At 43.7% G+C, this 17,532-nt stretch overlaps 1 protein-coding gene across 1 annotated transcript in view; it reads left to right on the forward strand.

The window, feature by feature from the left end:
- The first annotated feature begins 5,096 nt into the window (after positions 1-5,096).
- The window catches only part of GNA12 (G protein subunit alpha 12), a 44,444-nt gene continuing 32,008 nt past the window's right edge, over positions 5,097-17,532 (forward strand). Inside the window, exon 1 of the mRNA XM_075767127.1 lies at positions 5,097-5,906. Coding sequence (XP_075623242.1) covers positions 5,586-5,906 — 321 coding nt within the window. The 5' untranslated portion in view covers positions 5,097-5,585. The remainder of the gene's footprint in view (positions 5,907-17,532) is intronic.

Genomic DNA, 17,532 nt, shown 5'->3' on the forward strand with positions numbered 1-17,532 from the left:
TCATGCCTTGTTGCATGAAATAAGTAGAAAAGTCACAGGCTGGGTTAAAAACATGCTTGTCTTCTCTCAATGATTAATTGTTTGGGGATTAATATGAGGTTTTGTGTTTTGAAAGTAAACTAGTCCACTCGTTGGCTGGTGTGTAATGAAGGAGAACAAGCTACTATCAAGCAGTCTGAAAATAGTGCAAATTAACTACGTGAAGTGTCCCAACTCACATATTTTATGTATATAAGTAATATATCCTCTGTGAGACAGATGAAAATATCGCATGGAAAAGAAAAAAATGGTGGTTACAGGTTTAATAAAAGAAGCAGGTATCCTTTGGCATAATTTGGCATTTTTTACTGCTTAGCGGCAGCTGGGCTGGGCCACTGCAAGAGAATCCATGTTTGTGAACTCACAAAGAGTATGAACCAAACGTTCTGCAGCCTCTGTGCTCACAGAGCTAGCAAAGGGGAAAGAAAATATAGTTAAAAATCAAAATACACTGAAATAAAACAATTATAATTTGAAAGAACTGCTTGGTTATCCATTTCTCTTCCAGTCTAGCATTACAAGGCTGCTCGTGGTTCTGGACCTAGTTTTTAATGTCTTGATGTCAATAGTTAAAAACTCAATGAGTTTAAGCAAATCTGGATCAAAAAAATGGGTGTGTATCCCAAACAACTGTATATTAAAGCAATGTTAGAAGGGACAAGGCAAATACTGAGATACAAATTCACTAGTAAGTGGATTCTTTTCTTGAGAAATGCCTAACTACAGTTTTCTTTGGCTTCACGGGAGTTAAGACTGCAATCACTTCAAAGACCTGGGATCTCTGAGAAAGAGCATATTACAATAGGGATCATAAAGTCTTGCAGAAAACATCCAGCCAAGGTCGCAATACCTATAGCAAAAAAAAATATATTAGTAGTGGAAGTTTCCCATATACTTAATGATGTTACTAGAAAATAGTCGATCTGTTTGAACTATTCTTGTTTCTTTCCTCCACAGGGGAACATTATTCACTTTGTCTCTCTCCACTTTTTCATTCTGCTGTGGGGAGTGTGCAGAGCGCCATATAAAAAAAGCCATATAAAACCTCTGAGAATGCAGCGAGCAGAATATGGCACTTTTAACACGACAAAACTACCAGCTTAGGTAAGGGCTTGAAGTGCCTATAAACTGCAGCACCTCCTCAGGCAAAGAGAGTCACAGTCTCAACAACGGAGAAGAAGCAAAAGGAGTTTAGATCATAAATCTTCTTCAGATCTACAAGCTTTGCTATCGGAATGCACAACAAGCAATTCAAGGGCCCCAACATCTTTAAATAAGTCAGACCAAGCCAGGAGTGCTTCTGCCCTGTGGTAACAGCAGTTCGATGTTTTGACTGTTTGCTCATCTATGCAGTGGTCAGAGAGGACAAGGTGGATGATTTATCAAGTCAGGTGATTCCATTAGTACATACTTTTTCTCGATGTTGTCTTAAGATTGCCAGGTTCTTGCCTAAACTCTGAAGTTCAAATTACATTAGCGCTAGTTCTGATATTGCTGCGTGGCGGTGTACTGCAAGGGGGTAGGCATATCCTCCTTGCTGTTTATTTGCGTCCCAGTTTCACTGAGCAAAATATTCTTCCTGGCAGTGACAAGTGTCTGGTAGCGCTCAGGAAGACAACAGCCATGGCCCAGGTATGGGCAAACATTTCATTTTGTAATGCCTAAAGGGTCCATTCTCTGCATTCTCAGCTGAAGTGGCAGCCCCTCCTTCACAGGAGAGAACGCAGCCTTTAAGCTACGGGTCACAGTGGACTGGGTAAGAATGGGCCATCGTCCAGGTGCTGACTTGGGAAGAGTTTGGAGTTAGTCAACTTTGAGCTTCAAGAGGCTGAAATGATAGCTCTGCATCCTTGCAAGGGCTAAATCCATATATCATCTCCTGCTTGGCCCAGGTAGAAACAGGTGGGGCTTGAAACAGATAGAAAGAACCAAAGTCGGGCACCAGAGCCCTCCTCATGACACGTACTTTGTGCCAGCATTCATCGGTGAGGCCATGTCCTCTCCTGGCCTTTCTGTAAGCAGAAAATGGGACTTGCTGACTGGCGCTCATGATCGGTGCTTTTTCTGTAACTTCTTCTTCATTTATCTGAGCTGTCCAGACGTCACTCCCATCTGCAATAAGGGCTTCACATACAAGCAGTCCACTGGCTTCTCCAACTGCTATACAGCTTTTCAGCTTTAATCTTCTGCCGTCTGTTTTCAGGGCCAAGGCCTCAGAAGTTCATGCTCCAGCCTTTCCCCCAAGAGCTCCCCATCTTCTGCTCATAATTCAGCTGCTTTGTAGCCTACAAGGGAAATGGAAATAACATTGCCCCCATTGCCTCTTTCTTTCTATCCTCCTGTCCTCTATTTTCTTCCATCTTTTAGTCTCCTTTCCCCTCACGATATATTTATGGGAGATGAAGGAAGGAGAAATAGAAGCAGCCGTACAAGTATTTCTTCATCTCAGCAGAAAGAGAACAAGAGTTATAGGAAGAAGCAGAGACGGAGAAAAGGAAAACACAGTAGAAATAGAAAAAAAGTAAAGCTGGAAAACTGAGACAGTAAAAGAAAGAATAGAAAAATAAGTCATCAACATTATGATTATTTACTGGGGGGCTTACACCTATTGCTTATGCTGATAACAAAACATCTGCAGAAACATCAATAGGGATCATCACGTGCATCTGTGAGGTACTGCCTAGCCCCTCAGCAGAGCAACAGAAGGCGTACTGCTGCAGATCTGCGGTCGTAAACAAAATTCTGTTTTGTCCTGGTTTTAGAACAGCTTCTGAATGATTAGATGAGGAACAACAGTGCTGTGGGGGAAAGGGGGGGGTGGAACTTTTCCTTTTGACAATTAGATGTGAGCTGTTGAAAGCTGCTTTCATGGATGAATGCATAGAAAACTAAGAACGTCTGGCAACTGATTTGTTTGATTAGTTTATTGTATACCACAATTTCACTCTCACTTACAGATGAAGAAGGCCTATCACAGGAGTTGGACTTCATAGCTGTTTGAATTCTCTGCCAAAACCCCTTAGAACCTCCGTAGTCTGAAGAGGACCTCAAGTAGAGCACAGACAAAGCTAGTGAGGCAGGAGTAACTGAGCTAATCAGAAAATACCAATCTGGGCACTCCACGGTTGCATAGGGGCTGATGTGCAGGCAGCTTAGCATCTGCGGATTCCAGCGGGAGTCCTGAGTGCTCAGCTGTTCCAAAATCAGGCCCACAGAGCATGGGGGGCTTGGGGGCTGAGTTGTTTTTCTCCATCCTACTGGTGTGACTGGTTTCTGGTGGGGCAGTGATGACATCCAGTGGAGAGACCGGTGAATTACAGCAGGATTTTACACGTGGAACGAGCTGCTGCCGAGTCTGACACTACAATCGAAGGGTAAGATCCTGGAAGAGAAAATAACTTTCTCAGGAAAGGTTCTGTTCTGTAGTGAATGGCTCATGACTAAGTCTTGTGCTGTTCTCCTCCTGACTTCTGCACTACCTAAAGGTGTTTTTAAGTGCCTCCTCTTGCTGAGGAGAAAAAGACTCGCGCTCTGGGGAAGTGTTGACAACAGCATTTCACCGTGATTAATACTCACATGGCATTCTCACTTCCATGGAAGGTTTTGTTTAATTGTTGGGGTTTTTTTGCTCAAAATCTGTGGCTCCCTGATCCTTTGGGACATCTTAAGGCTTCTTAACAACATTAACTTTGTACGAAATCTGTCATTTTAGTGGTTTCCCTCAGCTCTCTGCGTCACTTTTCCCAGGATGTGCCAGCCTAGGTTCGCCGCAGCGTTTGGTACAGGCCTGGGGCGGGATAAATTATCCAAAGCTTAAGCTGGATTAGATGTTTGTGGCATAAATAATTGGAAGCACAGACAAAAGAAGAAATACAGAAAGGACCATATAATCTCATAGAACTGAGGACGTGTGCCTGTCTTTTATGATTTCATTCTGCAGCCAGAAGGTCTGGGATCCCAGCCACTGCTTGGTGATCACATACCAGCTGCTTCCGAAAATGTTATTTTTCTCCTCCGGTACCTAATCAGGAGACCAAGGGGATTTTCTTTCAGATGCGTACTTTGATACTTTAATCTCCACCTCATCACCACCCCAGCACTAGATTGCTTCAATATGCTTTACAAGGAATTACGCCTGACGTCAATCAAGAAATTGAATTTCACACTGAAAACCACCACGTGCTGCAGCGTGCTTCAGCAGAGGGCACAGCTGCAGTGCGGGTGGCGGCAGAGGCCCCTCACCGCTCTCCAGGCAGCGCTCTGACATCAGCTGCAGCCGTCACAGGCCCCTCACCGCTCTCCAGGCAGCGCTCTGACATCAGCTGCAGCTGTCACAGGCCCCTCACTGCTCTCCAGGCAGCGCTCTGACATCAGCTGCAGCCGTCACAGGCCAAAGCCGCGAGCGAGCGTCTCCCTGGTGCAGCTGAGCCTCAGGCTGCGGCCTAAGGAGACCAGTCTTTGTATGGTTTGAAAAACTGGCTTAATAAGACATTATGGATACTGAAGTGCCCTGACTGCTCGTTCTCATTTGATGGTGTCAGCAATGACACGTTTCTATATGTTAGCGTGTGACTCTCACAACCTGACGGCCGAATCGCTCGGGTGTGAGGTAACTCCCGCTGTTTGGGTTTCCCCAGGGCATTACTAACACTGTCCCCCCGTCAACGCCGCCGGCCCGAGACGCCGAAGAGCCCCTTACAGCCAAGCCCCGAGCGGGCCCCGCAGCCCCAGCGCCCACCTCACGCCAATGGCCCAGGACGTGACGTGCGTGACGTAACGTAACATCACGCCCACAGCGAGGTCCACGCCCCGCCCCCTACGAGACCACCTCGCGCGGGGGCCCGCCCTCTCACCTCTGATTGGTGCTCGCCCCGCCCCCCGCGGGACAGCTCCGCCCCAGCCCCCGCGCTGTCCCTCCCGGCGCTGCCCGCCCTGCGTTGCCTTGAGCCCTGTCGCCCGCTTAACCCCGCCCCGCGGGTCGGCTTCTCCAATTGGAAGAGGGAGACGTTGACCGACACTGCTGTCTCCCAATGAGACGCAGCGTTAGCGGGGCGGGAGGGCCGGACGGACACCTCCCTCCGCAGGCGGCGGCGGCGCTCCCTGACTGAAGGGGCCGGGGGCTCCGCGTCCCCCCGCCCCGCCGCGCCTCAGCGGGACCGGAGGTGGCCGCTGGCTGAACCTGGGCCGAGGGGCTTGGGGGCATCTTCTCGCTGCTCCCCAACCCTTCGGCGTGCCCTCGCCGCTCGGAGAGGAGCGGGGCGGCGGTGCCCCCTCTGCGGGTAGGGCCTGCGGGCCGCGCCCCGCCGCCGCCACCCCTCCCCCCCGGCCGGCCGGCCTGCCCGGACCGCACCCCGCCTCCCCTCCCTCCGCTGCGTCGCCCAGCCGAGCCGGGAGAAGGGGAATGGGCGGTCCCGGCCCTTAGCCCCCGGCTGCGGCTGCTGCTCCTCCTCCCGGGTCCCAGCGTGTCGGTGGCCTCCGCCCGATGCTGGCGGAGCTGGCTGGGGTCTCTGCGGCGTTGTGAGCGCTCCTGCTGTCCCGCAGCCGCCATGTCCGGCGTGGTGCGCACCCTGAGCCGCTGCCTGCTGCCGGCCGAGGCCACGGGCCGCGCTGGGGAGCAGCCGCGGCGGGAGGGCAAGGAGCGGAGCCGCGATGCGGAGCGGGAGGCGCGGCGGCGGAGCCGGGAGATCGACGCGATGCTGGCCCGGGAGAGGCGGGCCGTCCGCCGCCTGGTCAAGATCCTGCTGCTGGGCGCCGGCGAGAGCGGCAAGTCCACCTTCCTCAAGCAGATGCGGATCATCCACGGCCGCGAGTTCGACCAGAAGGCGCTGCTGGAGTTCCGGGCCACCATCTACGAGAACATCCTCAAGGTGAGGAGCGGGAGGGGGCCGGGGGGAGGGGGGTGCGGCGGCCCCAGCCGCCTTCCCCCACAGCGGTCGGGGATGGAGGCGGGCGCCGACCCATCCCTCAGCTTTGGGAGTTTGGGCCGTGCCCAGAATCGCTGTCGGAAAAGGATGTGAGCTCGGCCGGGACGGCGGCGGCTGCTCCCCCTGGGTTCCTCCGCCGCTCCTCGGATGCGCCCTCTCTTTGGGGAATGGGGTCCCTGTGGGGCAGGTGTTTCGGAAGGCGTGTACCTTTTGTGCGACTGCCTGGCGGGCTGCGGGAGGCGAGGCTCTGTGGGCTTCCAGCGTTATCCGTCAGAAGGCCTCGATGAAAAAAAGGCTCAGAGAAAACTTTCCCGCAAAGGGGATTGAGAAAAGCTTTGTGGAAACCCAGAGGAAAGAGGATATAGGTGTGGCCTCTGCTCTGGAAAAAACATTATGAGAGCATCCTCTAAGTCAGAATTGGAGAAACTTCAAAATTTGAAGAAATGAGGAGGAGTTTCCATGCCTCTGCTAAGTGCCCTGAGTCTGTGTACCTCGAGATGGGACAAAAAATGGGTCCCTGTATGGATGTTGTGGCTGCAAGCAGTTGTTACGTGATACATCTTTAGAAACAGGGCAGCACAGGCCCTTGGAGTTGGGTAGTGTGGGATGTTATCAAGCACAGCACTGAAATGGGAACAACTTTGGTTTAGTACCTCTGCAAAAAAGTTTTTGTTCAATGCGTGTACAGACTTTATAGTGCTGGTACTGTATTTCTCTAGTGCATGGACAATATACGGGCTACTGCTAGAGCCTTTGGCCTACGGACAGTTAAGGAAAATCAGCCTTGACAAATACTGTTTCTATCTGGGTGAACAAGCTTTGATGCCTTGTGCAGGTAGAAGTGATTGTATTTCAGAAAATACCTAAAGATGCATTAAAAGCTTACTTAAGAATATATCTGTCTTAATCTTCATAATCTTTCAATAAAAGAACTGCTACTTTCCTACCTATATTTTTCTGTAGGACTGTCTCCATTCTTATATGGGCATGGATTTGTGAGACTCTGAGATTTCATGGAAAATTAGAGGAAAGGGAACTGTGCAAGTTAAGGATAACAAGTTATTTCTGAATTCTCAGATTTATTTCGAATAGAAGGTTATATGCACTTAAGTGCACGTACACAATGATTCTTGTTTTTAAGAATGCTGCTATTCCATGAAGGGCTTTTGCTTCTGTTAGTGAACAGGAAAATTGTTGACTAACTTTCTTTTCCTTTTTTTTAAGTCCATTTTCAGGAGCATGTACGTGTCTTACAGGAACCCATTAACTGCAAGAAAGCTGAAGCTCAGAAGCTTCTCTTTCATTGAGGTTATGTAAGCAAAAAGAGTGTTACGAGTTTTTTGTCTGTAGACCTAGAAATAGGGAGTCTTATTTTAGAGGTCTTAATGCTTATTTTGGTACTGCCAGTGATTTATTTGTTACTGCTACTGATTTAAAGTAGTAGCTGAGGCTTTTAAGTAAGTAATTTGTGAAAACAAAAAAAAAAATAATCTGAGACTCCTTTCTCTTTAAGTTGTCTAAGCAATGCTAGTCATGGTAAAATACTATAGTATTTTATCTATGCAGAAGAGCTTTCAGCTGTAGAACTGAGTGCACTTTGGAAAGGAAAGTAAGTGTCTCCATCTTGTAGTAGGGGAGGCTGAGTTATGCACTTGAAACGCTTGTCTGCTGGATGACTTTGGGCAAATTTTCAGAACTTAAAGTAGAATCCAGGTCCTCAAGGTAGCAGTCAGGTGTTCTGATTTCAAGACCAGTAGTTAACAACACTTCTTGGACTCTTGTCAGCTGAACACCTTTTCAAGCTGCCTAAACTAACATTTGGAAGTAATTTTTGAAGTGAGTTAATATAGTTCAACAGATGGCCTTTTTGGCCTTGCAGTTTGTGATTTGGGAGTGGTAGGTTAGGCTATCCCTCTAGGTACATGGACCACATCTGTCTGACTCTTCTCTTATTTCTCCAGATGACAGAGATGGCTCTTGCACATAAGAATACAGCTTACTTTTCACCTGTAGGTTTTGGGGGATGGCTTGGCAATGGTTGCTATGGAAAGAGTATGCAGATGGAAGGAGAGAAAACAAAGGATACTAAACGAGTTTTCTGGTGGGAAGGAGGTCTGAGACTGGAGTGTGGGGAGAAGGCAGTAGATGTTCTGTGTGCTTTTTGTTCATCTGAAAGAAACCTGATAACACCTTGATATTCTGCCATAATCATCAGGAAGAAACCAAATACCAAGACAGAATTACAAGGCTTTCAAAACAGTGATGTTGTCAGTGTATTTATTTTAGGGTAATTGTGTAATACTTTCTTGTATTAAACTCTGTTCAGTGGAAAACCATAAAATGTTTCAAGTAGACTTATTTTGCTTCTTTGACAATGTAAATTGTCAAGTGAACCTAATCACTATTCTTTCTATAATAGAGTGTTTAGACTACAGATTCTTTTCACTTTTTCAGGAAGTTCAGTCTACAGTGATCATCCAGTAAGACTAAATGGAGCAGAAATCACCATGTATCTAACTTACAAGAAAGGATATAAGATGAATTTTTATAATATGATATGTGGATAATGAGAAATGAAAATGATCCTATCAAATAGCATATAAATCTGTTTGACGTTGTGAAATACAGCTGCAGCAACCTTAGCCCCTTTTTCCACACAGTTCTCGGCATGGTCAAACAATGGGGCTGTTAAGCTTCTGCAACACTGAGATCTGAGTTAGAAATGCAGTGTAAATCTCCAGGATTAAATGGTCAATTTTAGTTTTCCAACCATGACTAAACTTCCCTCTGAAGGAGGAGGATTACTATTCTCTCAATAGTGCTTGATATTTCTAAACTGCTTATTGGGCAGTCTGTACAGCTTATGAAGAATGAAGGAACTGATTCGGAGAACAGAACCTGAAACCTCTTTGGAAATAACAGTGCTAAGTATGAGTTGACATTAGTGTCAGCTTCCACTTTATTTTGAGTCTTTAGCTTCTTGCTTTTCTGATAGCTTTGTAGTGCTGAGTTCTTTCCTTACTCTGTTCTCTCTGTTTCTCATCCCCCACTTTGAGAAACCCTAGTTAGAAACAAAATGCTGCAACGAAATAAATCTATGATACAGAATTTACTTTTCCATTTAGTACAGGTGATGGTTCAGGGCCCTGCTAGCTTTTTCTGGCATTTGTGGGATGGTCTTCAAATACATTAGTTTTGCTTTGGTTTAAGGTAAATAGTCATCGGTTAACTAGGGTTTTGCTTGTTAATCGAGGCTAAGTTTCAAAGTAAGTTTTTGGAACTTTTTGATGATTGAAGTGAAAAGCAGTAGTGTTAATGTTCTGGTATGAGTACACAGGCTTCATGACTTTAGCACACCCACCTGGAAAAGGAAAATGGATAGGACAGGGCTAGCTGCTGCAGCATGATTTTTAAGGAGACTTGGATATACAGAGAAACTTGGAAAACTTGTGTGTACCGTAAGTTTCAAATCTAAGAAATGGCTGGTGGTGCTACATGAGTGTTTTGATGCCTTCCAACTGTGGCTGAAGGAGTAGAAAACAGATCTTAGAAAACAGATGGGTTGGCCTTGCTACTTGCTTCCTTTGATAACAGTTAAAGAGCTTAGATACTTGATGAATCATGGCTCTGATGTTCCTTGTCTAAATGTTTTTTGTTTCAAGTATGAGAATATCATGCTGCTTGAAAAAACGCAGTTTAGCTGCATAAGAAAATAAAGTAATCTACAAGCACCAGAGTGGTACTTGCACTAGCTTGTTTGGGAGATTTCAATCTGAAGAGAGAAAAAAATTCAGCTTTTAAAAGTGTGAAGTATGATCTGTTGAGTTTTTTGGCAATGTTAGTTTCCATGTTGAAAATGGGAGGGCCAGCTCAAGGTTTCAGTACATCTGTGAGTGTTTTCTTGTTGTCTGTGGCCTGAATTGTGGTGATTGAGTAAGGAATTGAAAAGCCTTGAATTGCGGAGGAAAGGACTACTCAGGAAATGATGTGCAACTTCATTTGTGGGCTCTGGGTGGGGAACAAAAATAACCAAAGATTTTGAACATGAAAACTCCCTGAGGATATATCTTTGGGACTTTCATGTGCAGTTGCAATACACGTGGGCATACCCGAGAGCACTTCTCCTCAACGACTTGAATATGAGTTGACAGTAAAATGGGCAAAATGAGTAGCCTATGCTGAAGTCCCTTTTAAGAAGAACTTTGGACTTCTGCAACCAATGCTAAACCTAGACTGTTACTGCTTCGTTGTTGCAGGTACTCTGTATGCCTCGAATGGGCTTATGTTGTGTTTATGGTCTCTGACTGTAAGGTAGATGTACCTTGTGTCCTTGAAAAACAAAACAAGGAAACTTGCTTTCAGCTTGCACATTTCAGTCAGGTACAGATACAAACTCTGGGAAGTGGGAAAAGAATATTCCTCAGTTTAGTTGAGAGTGATACTTTAAGTGACTGAATTACCTAGTCATTTATAATGCAAGCATATTTCTTCTAATAGCCTACAAATGAAGGGAGAATACATCTTTCCATTATGTGAACTCTAGTTACTCTTTCAATTGACTTGACTACACATTTCCATAGGTATACATGCAGATTAATTTGGTAACCTGTTAGGAAGTGATGATAGTGACATTCAATCTGTTACTTCAGAGTTTGGATCTAGTTGTACTTGAGTAGTTGGTCACAGGACAGTGTCAATCTCAGTTCTGCTGGGACAGCTTCTTTTGAAAAGAATGACAAGGAGAATAGTCTGTAGGAGCTGTGGCTATTTAGGAGCTTTTCCATTAAATTTAACATCCAAGCGCTAAAGTTCAGTGGTAGGACTGGTATTTATATCTGATTCTTTGCTTTGTGCTTTTACTCTTTAGCAGTTATTTTAATATGAAAAATAATATTCACAAAGTTATGTAGAAAAGAAAAAAAAAAAAAACCCTTATGAGTCTTGTTGGTCTTCCTGTTCCAGATTCATTTAATCAGTGAAACTCTTAGTAACTTCCAGTTTATGTATTTTTTGTCTGAAATATAAACTTTATCAGCTCTGGTGGTCTCTCTGTATTTGGTGTGTCTCTCGGTTGGGCTAGGAGAGAGCAATCTGTCTTCATCATGGCGGATAGTGGAAGAGGAGTACTGGTCAGTAGTAAGTGATAAATATTCATCGTTGTTCCAAAATAGAGCTTACAATGCTCTTGTGATGTAGTCATTAGTATTGCAGAACATGAGTTAGTCCCTGGAGACTGTAGACACATACTTTGATGTTTTCCAGACAAAAGTTTAGTCACTTGAGTGACCAAATTTGGGAGCTTACATTATATTCAGTTGGTTGAGTATACATATATTTTTATAATTAACTTGGAAACAGTATTGGCAAAGAAATTAGCAAATTGTGCTACTAAGAATGTTTACAAGAAAACTTTGGAGCAAAGGTAAACCAGTACATGTTGTTTGAAGAAGTTCAATACAAATTATAACAAGAGAAAAAGCTAGAAGGAATCAGAGGCTGTGGACTTTCCAAATCAGTTTGCTTCACTTGCATGGGTTTTTTTCACCCTCATGGGGTGAGGAGCTGGTCTTACCCTAGCATTGAAGGCCTCTTTCTCTCTACCCTCCCCTTCTGTCTAAGCACATCTGCTGGGTACTGTGGCAGTATATTTATGAGGCCAGCATGACAGGGTCTTGCAAAACTTGATGAGGATACTTTTGAAACTGCAGATGCTGCTTGCACTCCATTGAAAGCATGAACTAATTATGAACTAGATAGTAGTGTGATGATCTCGGGAAAAGGAGAAACCTGGTAATGTGATTCTGAAAGCATTAACTCGAAACTATTTTTAAGGTCCTGCACCAGTTGTCTGTCACCTCTGAGGTTATCACCTCTCCACTTTGTGCCCAGTTGCAAGTAAAGCTTGCAGTGAGAGTATTTTTCTTGTGCTGCATTTATCGTCATTTTGCTGGATTCAGTCAAAGACAAGAACTCTTTTCAGAGTTTCCCAACAAGCAGACATCACCGCTGCTCCCAATTCAGAGATTCAGTGGCTAATCCAAATGTTTCTTAATGTTTGTGTTCCTGTGGACTAAGTAAATGACACTTCGCCTTTGTTCCCATTTTTTATTTGTATGTTGGGCTGGAAGGTGGGTCATCTTTACTGTTTACCCTGCTCTCACCTGGGTGGTACTACAATATGTGAATGGTGAAAATACATGCATAACTGGTGAGCCTTTTCGTTGTCTAACTGGGTTAACTGGTGCTGCTCCCACCCCTACCCTTGTGTCTGTCTTGCCTTACAGCAAACTAATACAGGTGGTGGATCAGCTCGTGGGCTCAGACAAATGACAAATCTATCAGACAGGAGAGGGTGGAACTACAGTACCAGGAAAGATGCCCCTTTTGATGGTACCTAGTTGTTAGACTGGTTGCTCTGTAATATGAAACCTTATCCTTAATGACATTGCGATCTTGGCTGCTGTTTGGCTATGAGGTTCCAAGGACATAGATCAAATACAAACACTGTTAATGTTTTTACAATAGTGTGCTGTAAAAATCTGATTGTCTTGCCATTACTTTGCTAGTAGTAGATCACCTTCTTCACAGTGTTCTAGACGGCAATTTAAAAAAAATGCACATGACTGTATTTGCAAACATTGACAACTTTATTTTTAAAAATTGTATTTGAAAATGTCTTTTTTAGAAGGTTAAGGGATGTTTTCTAAAAATATGCTTAGGTTACATTTTATCATCTTTTTTTACTTGCCAGCAAGCATTGCTGCTGAAAAGTCCAGTCCCTTCTATGGCTGTGTGATTCAGCTGTATTGGCACCAGTGATCGTGGAGCTGTTGCAGTTTTTCGGTACAGTTAGACTTGCCGGTCCAGCCGGACCTGTGTTCATATAGCTGTATCGCTTTGTACTGCTCCACTGGCACAGAGGGTGTATTAGAAATATCTTGCCAAGGTGGGAGCACTCCTTTTGGCATTAGCTCAGATTTATATTGGTCTCTGTGAATTGTGATCCCCAGACTTTGCCAGTTCCTTGTCAACAGTAATGAGGAAAAACATACAGTAGGAAACATGTTTGAATCTCCCTGTTGCCTGCAATATTCATGTTGGTTTACAGCCATAGGAGAAGACAGTATTGCCTATTAGCTGTGACTTGGAGTCATACAGATGCTGGAGATCTAGGGCTTTAGTATGAGATTGAGCGGTGTAGTGATGGTAAAAGCTTAAAAACTAGCTGCTGCAGTATTTCATGTGTAACAGTCACTGTTGTCTGTGATATCATACCCCATAGTAGTTCCTTAAAAATATTTTAAGAAAATGCACTGTAGGAGACTTTTCTATTTGCATACAAACTCTAAGTAGTTTTGCAAATTCTCTCTAGACATTTGACTAGAATAATCAAATCTTTTGATCACTTGACTGTGGGTTTGTGCATAGAAGAACCTGCCTTGCTTATGAGTGAGTGCCCCCCCCAAACCTAGTGTTTCCATTGTGTGTTTGGTGCTTAACTGTGGTGTGTTCGCTCGGCCTCTGAGTTGGTCCATCTGGCGAAAGGTGTGAGATTTTAAGGATAACAAATCCCTCAAGTACTGGAGTATGTGAATAATTTAAAACTTGAATGTTGTGGTTTATGTAGTAGTGTAACTACTGATGTAAGATATTCTTAAATCAAGCTGCTCTTTAAATACTGCAACACTTCATGTATTGGCAAGCATCACTGGCTTCAAGTGACAATAGCTGGTGATAACCTTCCTAGTAATTCCCACAAAATAATTTAATTTATTATTTTTGAAAAATTCAAGACAACCTGGATTTTTTTTTTCAAAGCTAAATGCTTTCAAAAGTAAAGGAGAAGAAAAAATATTTGGGCCAGTGCTAGTAATGAGCATTTGTGCAAATGCTCATAAACCTTCATACTGCTGGTGAGTAGCAAACATTCTGTGTAGTGCCTAACAGCTGTGCTCTGTCAGGCCAAGGATCTAGTGCTTTGTCTCTGACATGGGAAAAAAAAAAAAAAACCACAACCAAAAATGGGTACAAGAACAAGGCAATGTGATACTAAAGTATACTCTTCCAGTTATTGGCAGCCTTTGGTTTCGGAAACTTTTTGAGCCAGGAGTTGCATCTGGAATGTAATCGAATAGTCCTCTTTGGACCTTTCTTCCATCAATTTGTCTTGATTGCTTTTTGAGACCATTTCTACTTTTGGCCAACATCCTATGTAAATGAGTTTGTCTCACTGTCGGGGGGGTGTATAGGAAAAACCCTTCTTTTAGTTTAACCTTCTGTTTGATAACTGTGTTGCTGTACTGCTCATACTTGTGTGGTAAGGGGCAGGGTAAGAATAGTCTTTTTCTACTCCTTTTCTCCAAGTGGTTTGTAATTTCTGTAGATTTCTGATATATCATGCCTTAGTTACCTTTTTTGAAACTGCGGATTTCTAGATCTCTTTAGTGTTTTCTTCTGTGTATGATACTGCATGAGTTAGATGCATGTCACACTCTTGTTACTTTTTCTGGTTCTACCCTATCGCCATTCAAGTTTTGGGCATGCCAGGGATTTATGACTTGAATACGTTTAAAATTATTAGGAAAGGAATGGAACAGAGAACTTCCTATTTTTCCTCCCTAACTGGTGCTTCCAGTATGCTGCTGTTTTGCCATTTTCTAGTGCCTGATGCTATCCTCATCTGTGAATTTTAAGTCTTTCCACCTGTGCTTATTCTGGGTCCTGCTTTGATTGCAGCACAAAAGCTGTTCAGAAGCTTATTTAACATCAAAAGTTGTTGTCATGGTTTTTATTCATATTCCAAATTTGAAAACAGAATGGTAATTGACAGTGTTCAATCTTCAGAATGAAAGAGTGAATTGACATTTCCTATGTAGTAGAAAATCTGTCATAGCAGTGTTGGGAAGGTTTACTGTGAAATGAACACTGCAATGAAAATGATCTGGTGTTACCTTCATTGTTAGAGCTCAGGAGGGAGTGTTGTATGTGCAATAAGACTTGTTTAGTGTTTGGTTTTTTTCTTATTTGTACCAATGGTGTCTGAGTCCAAATTCAGTTTTGATAAATATACTTTAAATATATTAAACTATTATGTTCATTTTATAATAAATGGAAACTTTAGGACTTTTAGTTAAATTTAATCTTCTAAATGAAAGCTTTACCTCTGGTCATCAACAGTATGTGTAAACTTCTAAGCAGTTTTAACTGCAGATAGAAGTGGTGCTCTGGCTGTCTCCCATGATGGTCTTTTTGGAGGAAAGAGGTATGGAAAGTGTTTTGAATGTTTTTCCAGAAAGAGGAAACTTTTCCTATGGTAACTTGTACGGCAGAATAATGGGGCAAGGATTATCAAATGCTACAAAAAGTAGTGTTACCAGTAACTCTGAAATACAAGAATAGCAATACATGAGATCTAAATTTGGCGATTTCTCTGTTTCTCCTCATCTTTCTGACATCTGCTTGCTGCATTTATAGAACTGTGTCGCAGAGATGGAGAAATGTTAAGTTTAGATTCACTTTACTGGGTATCTTGCTGAGTCACAAATACTTTTAACTCCTAACGTTGGGAGGAAGAAACATTGGCTACTTTGCTTGTCAAGTAAAGCTTTTATTCCTGATGCATTTTAGGTGTATATCTCAAAGCTGGTATGTTCTACAAATTCTTATTTTGAGAGCTGCTGTTCCAGTGAGTATGCATAGGGCTAACTGCTTTCCTATTTTTTGTTGTTCATTCAGTGTTTAAACTGACCTTCTGTGTGTGTCTATATAGGTCTTTTGGCAGTGCTAATGCTATGTCTCTCTGTACGTCTGAATCTGCCACTTTGTCCCAGACCGGGCTCTGTACGTGACGTGGTGGCGGCCGTTTCTCTCTCTCTCCCTGTGTCAGAGGAAGGTGCTGGTGCTACTCGCTCCCCATGGGTGGCCTTACGGAGTCAATGCACTCCCATGGGGTCTGTGAGGTCTAAGTTTAGTTCCCTCTCTTGCCCCAGGGCGATTCAAACCTGCATTTCCAAGGAGCAGCAGCCAGCAGATAAGTGACTATTCTGGGACTGGAGCAGTCTCTATGCCCTTGATTGAAACTCTGGTCTGTGGTTTTCTCCAAACAAACGATGAAACTTTCCTTAACAACAGTCTCCCGAGATCCTCTCTCTCTCCAGTGGGAGCAGGAAAAGGCAGAGCGACAGCGTGGGGAAACGCGCTGAGGTCCCAGTGCCGCTTTATCCAAACAGGAATTGTGCAATCTTGCGGTTGGTTGTTCCTTCGGGGCGCTCTGAAGGGACTGTGGTAGCTGTCAGATGGGTAAGGGTTAAATCGCTCTGAAAGCTGTAAGATGGAAAAGCCGGAGCTGAGGGCCGGGGGCGATGGTTGCAGAGAGCTGGAGCCGAAGCAGGTGAAAGGTCAGAGCTGGTCTGTGTGGGCTGGGAGCTCTGTGCAGGGCCTGTGGCGTGGGGAGATGGTGATCGCCGGCCGACACAGTGCCGATCAACTGTTTCTATTCATAAAGACTACTCACTGATCAGAAACAAACCTGGCGTTAGATACCTAGAAATAGTGGAGTCCCACCAGTCTCGGTTACCACAGTGCTTTGGAAAAATCTGATAGTTCTCGACTGGGGGTGGCGGGGAGCTGACACTGACTTTGAGTTGTACCTGGGATGGTGTTCTGTGCAAGTGATGGGTTTGCAAAAGTGTCTGGGGTCGAGAGATGTAGTGCAGGCATCTGCAATTCAGAGAAAGAACCTTCTAAGTTTTTGGTTTTTCCCCTCGTGCTTACATTTGTTAACACCATTCAAATAAAGCAGATCTGAAGGCTTCTGTTAATACAGGGATAAACTCTGTAACTAGGAATGGGAGTTGACTTTTTGGTTGGTATGACAGTTACTAAATAGTTATGTCTGGAATTTAAAGAAGCAGTTTGTAAATATATTCAATTTTAGTCTTTTCCTGGTATTGTGGAGATATATTCTCTACTTTATAAAAAGAAAGTAACAATCACTGGAGAATCATAAATATTTACATTTCAGGGAAGCTGCACTTCAGGAACACTGTTGTGTAGTGACAACTGTGATGCTTTGCTTTGAGTTTCTATTCTGTGACACTCACACTAAGTTGCTTCTCATTTCCCTCTCCAATCTTAATTTCCATTGGGAAAATTACTGTTCTGGTGGTGTGGTGCTGGTAAAGGACTGGAGAGGTGAAAGGTTCAAGTGTTAAAACAACACGTGCAGTCTTGATAGCTTAAAATATGCAAAAAAAAAAAAGAAAAACAGTCCAATAAGGTGGAGGTTCATGTGAATAGCTGTGGAAACAGAACTTCACTTTTTTTATTTTATTCATAAACTGTAAAACCAAAAGATCAATGCGATGAGAAAAATAGTTTAATATAACCCACAGATTTTACTTGTGAATTAGATGGTACTTGAGATGCTAAGCCACCAGTAACAGATCTATCCACTATTAAAATGGTGCTTACTATTGAGAAATAACTGTTGGCCATCTGAAGCTATTTAGTATAGGTGTAGTTAGATTCAAGACTGAAGTTTCAAAGTTACTTAACCTCATGTGTTTGG

This window comes from Balearica regulorum, chromosome 15 (genome assembly GCF_011004875.1).
Source record: "Balearica regulorum gibbericeps isolate bBalReg1 chromosome 15, bBalReg1.pri, whole genome shotgun sequence".
NCBI lineage: Eukaryota > Metazoa > Chordata > Aves > Gruiformes > Gruidae > Balearica > Balearica regulorum.